The sequence below is a fragment of the Lactuca serriola genome, chromosome 4 (assembly GCF_051521515.1).
Source record: "Lactuca serriola cultivar US96UC23 chromosome 4, Lser_US96UC23_V15, whole genome shotgun sequence".
Classification (NCBI taxonomy): domain Eukaryota; kingdom Viridiplantae; phylum Streptophyta; class Magnoliopsida; order Asterales; family Asteraceae; genus Lactuca; species Lactuca serriola.
In genome coordinates, this window is record NC_136411.1 from 67,167,084 (window position 1) to 67,173,380 (window position 6,297).

At 35.1% G+C, this 6,297-nt stretch overlaps 1 protein-coding gene across 1 annotated transcript; it reads right to left on the reverse strand.

Moving 5' to 3' along the window:
* Window positions 1–1,715: 1,715 nt before the first annotated feature.
* Window positions 1,716–5,610, reverse strand: LOC145101783 (uncharacterized). The gene is made up of 2 exons (XM_079039054.1): window positions 2,445–5,610; window positions 1,716–2,286 (listed from the first exon to the last, which is right to left on the reverse strand). Exons 1-2 carry the CDS (start codon window positions 5,218–5,220, stop codon window positions 1,988–1,990), a joined length of 3,075 nt encoding a protein of 1,024 aa, XP_078895180.1. The 5' UTR covers window positions 5,221–5,610; the 3' UTR covers window positions 1,716–1,987.
* Between the last annotated feature and the right edge of the window lie 687 nt (window positions 5,611–6,297).

Here is a 6,297-nt window from a genome sequence, read left to right on the forward strand (position 1 = left end):
TTGAGATGATTATCATGCATATATGTACATCATTTAGATCCAGAGTGCGTAATTAGGGTTGTCTCTTGTTACGATTTTTGGATGAGGAATAATGGTGGCAGCAGGTAGCAGACAGTGTTTTGTTGGAAAAAGAATTATGCCATACACGTAGCTAAAAATATTTTGTATGAGAAGGAAGGGATGAATTATGGTCTTCCACTAAGCAAGTGTAAAGGCAAACTTGTGAGAGTTATGAGTGTTTTATGTGCAGTGGTGAAGTCATCGAGAAGAGTCATGGGTAATTGTCGAAAGAGAGACGAACAACAACAATGAACAATGAACGTAGATAGTACCCTACATTTTTTTTGTTGGCCGATGGAAGCTATTATTATTGGCTGTAGTGGTAAACCCTAAAAAAATAAGGTAGGTGGCATTAGCAAACCATGGGCTCTGATACCATAAAGAGTCTTGGAGTCGTATAATTGTGAATTGTATTGTATTCAGTTTACAATAGATCCGTACATAGAGAGAGAGATAAGTATTACACTTAAATACCCTCTAGTCTAAGATAATCACAATAGAGTCTAATAAAGCATTAACAAACTTATTTTGTGGAGACCGTTGAATCTATCAAAAATATTCTTCTTGAAGAATATGTTAAACTCAAGAACGTTTATGGGCGGTGCTTTGTGTGAGAAAAAGCTTGACATCAAGCTTGTAATCATACTTTCACGATTGTTATATGTATTTGTCAAACTTTGAAAAACGTTTATGAAAAAAATGTGGGTTTGTGGTTACCTACTACCACTTTATATGTAATAACTCTTTATCGAATAAAATGAATTTGAGTCGATACAATATGTATCTTCTAATTATGTTTTTATTTATTTGTAGTGCATTTTATGTTATTAATTTTCCATTATTATTTTGTTGCTAACTTTACCTAAAAATACCAACAGGTCAGAACAATCGCTACTAGATTCTACTAGAATCCATGGGTAAATTAGCATAGAATGTCCACTGTGGCACATGATTTTTTATTGGTGAATCTCTAGAAGGATTAGCAATCTTTATTGACTTATTTACTATATTACCAAAGTTTATAAAAAGCTCATTATGGCTTCAAGGCTTGTACTTGACGTCACGCTTTAATAAAAACGTTGGCACATGATTTTTTATTGGTGAATCTCTAGAAGGATTAGCAATCTTTATTGACTTATTTACTATATTACCAAAGTTTATAAAAAAGCTCATTATGAGCTTCAAGCCTTCAAGGCTTGTACTTGACGTCACGCTTTAATAAAAACGTCGTCACGCTTTAATAAAAACGTTGTGCTGCTTGTACAAGTTCGGTGTGATTCCAAGATTTGCACACGCAGATAGAACTTGAAATAAAACCATAGACACAAACTTGTAAGTCTTTAATGCATTCAAGCTTATAAACCTAGTTGAGTTTGGTCTTTCTACCAATGTAGGACTCGTTCTCACATTCATCTCTTTTGCTAACTTTATTCTCAAATACATGTCTTTGAGTATCGATATCTTATTCACATATATTCCATTTTGGACGTATAATTTATCGTTTCGAAGTTCTCATGAAGGAGAACACAAACCAACTTAGATTTAATTATATATACAACATACGCATATATTTATATATGTCCAAAGCTAGTAAAAATATAAATATTTATACTAAATTTTTCCAACTACATATATAATAGTAGAAAATAAATATAAAATTATCAGTTATATCTAAAGTTGTGTCCTTAAGTCACGTCTTACAAACGACGTGGTTCGTCATGGCTCGTAAAATCTTAAGTTTGACATTGTCGTCAAGTCACGCCTAACATTATTTAGAACCGTGTATATTATTAGATAATGCTATAACAAAACCTATGAATAGTTGGTTCACGAGAAGGCATCTATTTTAGTACATGCATATTATTAGGATGCACCATAGGAAACTTTTGAAAAGTAAATCATTAAAAGGTACACCAGATATGGAATTTTAAAGCCATGCCTCCATGAGCAGATTTGAGACTTGGCGCATTGTTGGCCTTGCATGTGGGTTGGAGTTCAAACATGCTCTTGAAAGACTCAGAACTAATTTAACTTGTTTCTCAACTATTGATGATGGAGGCGTTATACGACGATCTCCCACATTTGCTGGCAATAGATAATCAACAGCCAATGTTGGTAAAGATGTTATGAGTTCTCCCGGATGCTTTCCCATCATCACTTCCAGTGCAACAACTCCAAAGCTATACACATCACATTTCTCATTGGCCACCATCGTATACGCAAGCTCTAGATTGAAAAAGAAAATGAGATAAAAACTAAAGAAGTTGTATCAACACCACAACACTCTAACATAGATACAAATATATACATATACATAAATACGTTTATACATGTATAGACGGGTATGTGTAGATGTAAAAAAGAAGAGCACAAACTTAAGTTACCTGGCGGGATATAACCATAGGTGCCTGCAATTGTGGTCCAGTTGGATGAGTCTAGCTTGAAAATCTTGGATGTGCCAACGTCTGAAATATGTGCCTCATAATCAGAATCGAGAAGGATGTTGGCAATGGAAATGCCTCTATGAATTATAGGAGGTGAACAATCGTGATGCATATAAGCCAAACCATTAGCTACACCCTTTACAATTTGGATCCTTTTCAACCAATCCAATTCTTTTGCCAAGATATCACTACTTAAGATTGATCCAACGCTTCCCTTTTCAAGGTATTCATAAATCAAAAATGAGTGACGGGCATGGGAGAAATATCCATAGAGTTTCACTATGTTTCGATGCCTTATATTTGTTAATGCTCGTACCTCATTAAGGAATCCCTTACGATCAACCTTACCAGATGATGAGTGAAGTTTCTTGATAGCTACTACATAGTTAGGTTGTAGCTTGGCTTTGTATACAATACCATATCCTCCTGTCCCAATACAATGTGCATCATCAAAGTCATTTGTAGCTTTCAAGACTTCATCATACACTACTCTTCCATCAGAACTTGATATTGAGAAGAAACCATCACCTTCTACGTCCGATGATTGCTGTGGAACAATTTTCTTTTGTCGTTGATAAGCTATGAGGCCACACATGAGTAAACCAAGTAAAAGTGCACCCAAAAGGGGAAGCACAATTATAAGGACGCGCTTATGATGAAAGGGATCTTTTTTCTTCATCATATTTTGACTTGCACAAAGCTTTAATCCAGTAACATTTCCACACAAACTTGGATTGCCTTGAAATACTTGTATCGATGCATTGACAAAGATTGCATAAGGGGGAACTGGACCTGTGAGCTCATTGTAAGACAAATCGATATCAATCCCACTAAGGAACTTTTCAAAAGCATCAGGAATAGACCCCGATAGTCTATTGTGAGAAAGATCCAGTTTCACCAAATTTTGCAAACTTTGAACTTCAGATGGTATCTCTCCTATGAGCAAATTATGAGATAAATCAAGTGTTGTCAGTTGACTTAATTTACCTATCTCGGAAGGAATTTTTTCACTGAGCTTGTTATTACTAAGATTCAAGTAATACATGTGTGTCCAGACACCAATATTTCTTGGTATCGACCCATTCAATCTATTTGTGGACAGATCAAGAGCAATAAGATCACGCAGTGATCCGAGTTCATTGGGTATAATACCTGAAAGTTGGTTATCAGCCAAGGACAAATACAACATACTTTTCATCTTCCCAATCTCCTTAGGGATCTCCCCAACAATATGATTTGAAGTAAGATCAAGTCTGCGGAGTTGAGTTGAATTTCCAAACTCAGGTGGAATGCTACCACTGATGTTGTTATATCCTATCCCTAAGGCTGTCAAATTCCTGCATTTACTCCAGTTTTCAGAAAGCTGCCCGTGAAATTTATTGTGACTGAGATCAAGGTAATCTAGGCTTGGATAGACCCCAAAGCTATTTGATATATCTCCAGTGAATTGATTGTTATAAAGGACAGCTCTAAATAGGCTACGACAATTCCTTAAGCCTCTTGGAATAGGACCGATGAGCTGATTATCACTTAGTGACAAAAATCTAAGGTTTCCCCCATGGCACAAATCTTTGGGCAAATGACCAGACAATTGATTTGTATCCATTTCTAGCTCAACCAAATCTAGACTTCCCAATCCTTGTGGTATACTCCCAGATAATTTATTGTCACGGATGGAAAGATATTTGAGGCTGCTCAGGTTTTCTAGTGATGAAGGAATAGAGCCACTAAGATTATTTTCACTCACTGCAAGATTAGTGAGAGACTTCAAATTCCCAAGTTCGACAGGAATATGACCAGAGAGTTGATTTTGGTACAAATGAAGAAGATTCAAAGATGTCAATTTACCCAAAGATGAGGGAATTGAGCCAGATAGATTGTTTGAGAAGAGGCTTAGGCCCTCAAGTGAAACCATGCTTCCTATTTCTTGTGGGATTGAACCATGTAGATGGTTTTGAAAAAGGTACAAGATGGTTAGTTTTCTCAGATTTCCTATGCTAGGTGGAATGGGACCATGAAGTGAATTATGAGTGATATAGACTTCTACAAGATTGACAAGTTGTCCAAACTCTTGAGGAATTTGACCCGAAAGATTATTGTTATCGAGATAAAGATAAGCCAAGTTGTTCAAATTTCCCAATGATGGAGGTAATTCTCCTTCAAGAGAATTATCATACAATGCAAGCTCATAGAGAGAGGTTAATTGACCGAGCTCTTGTGGTAGTGAACCACTCAAGTTATTTTCATTCAGGTGGAGGGTTTCAAGGCTGGCTAACATCCCTATCCCAGGTGGGATTACCCCAGAAAATGTATTTGCTGAAAAGTCAAGATAGACAAGTTTGGACAGGAGCTGAATTTCTGGTGGGATCGGGCCAAAGAAGTTGTTTACACTGAGCTCAAATTTCGTAAGATTTTGTAACAAAGAGAATGGAAATTGGTGAAGTGTACCGTTTATTCCTGATGATGTGAGGTTCAGCGTTTGAATGCTCCCATCAGCATTGCAAATTATTCCCATCCAAGAAGAGCATGGAGCTGAAGTACTGGAATTCATAGGGAGCCATGAAGAAACCAAGGAGTTGTTTGGGATCTGAAGGCTTGCTTTCCATTTAAGAAGAGCATTTGCTTCCTCTATTGATGCAGAAGCAAAATTTTGTATAATGGAGAGTGGAATGATTAATAGAGCTACAGAAAAAAGTAGAAAGTTTGAAGCAGACATTATTTGCTTTCGTGTGTTATTATGAAAATTGTGGTTTGTGTGTTGTAATTTATACTTGAACTATCATTTTTTATTTTCTTTTTAGTTGCCTATTTTCAAAATGGAAAATTAGGATGTTTCATATTATTCCACAAGAGTAGACTTGAGAAGTCAATGCCATATTTTCCACAAAGGAGTGTATCACACTCTGAGAAATCAATGCCTTATTTTTCCACAAAAAATGTGTTACACTATTAGAAGTCAATGTCATGTTCTTTCAGAAGTCTAGTACACTGGCGTATTTTTCCATGCCAAAATTTTCCACAAAAAGTGTATTTACACTTACAAATGTATTCCTAGGACAATCTATGAGAAAACATTGTTAGTTACCAAATTAATGGTAAGGATTTAACAGTGCAATATAACTGTAATTGATTTCCTGTTAAATCTAAAAAGAGTTTCAGTTTGAAATTGGTTTATGAAACAAATCCGTTTCAACCATTATTGTTTCAAATTAAAGAATAAAGACCATGTTAATTTCTAGATAACAGAATTTAATTTGGTAAATCGCAAACTTACAAAACAATTAAGAGATGATCATGAAAATGATCACGTTCAATAAATAGCAATCACAATATGGCAACATTTTAACAAAAAAAAAAAAAAAAAAAAAAAATGGCCACCATTTTCACAAGAACAATATTTTCCGTCTACAAAGTAGTTTTGAACTCCATGTCTTCTCAACTTTCTCTTTGTTTTATACCCTTTTGGTATTCCATCTTTCTTTTTTTATGAGGTTACTAGGTTATAATATGTGGAATCTATGGTTGACAAAATAAAATAACATAAAAAATGTAATCATTAATCATAATTTTGCATACATTTACTTTTAAACATACCTAGGATATGGTTAGCGATCTTCCATTTATCCTCTAGATGGTAGTTCATTGGCAAACAATAGTCAGATTTTCCATTATCCTGGTTTTTCTCTTACAACCTCCCAAACATTGTATTAAATATAAAATTTCTCAACTACAACCACATGATTAGAGTTCTATAAAAGTCGGATCTTCCTTTCAGCCTAGTTTTCCCTTCCAT

Excerpts from the sequence above, each read along its gene's own strand:
- LOC145101783 (XM_079039054.1), bottom strand. The coding sequence starts at position 5,220 with ATGTCTGCTTCAAACTTTCTACTTTTTTCTGTAGCTCTATTAATCATT. Across the intron at positions 2,287-2,444 it reads CTATGGTTATATCCCGCCAG|AGCTTGCGTATACGATGGTG; the intron begins GTAACTTAAGTT and ends TTTTCAATCTAG.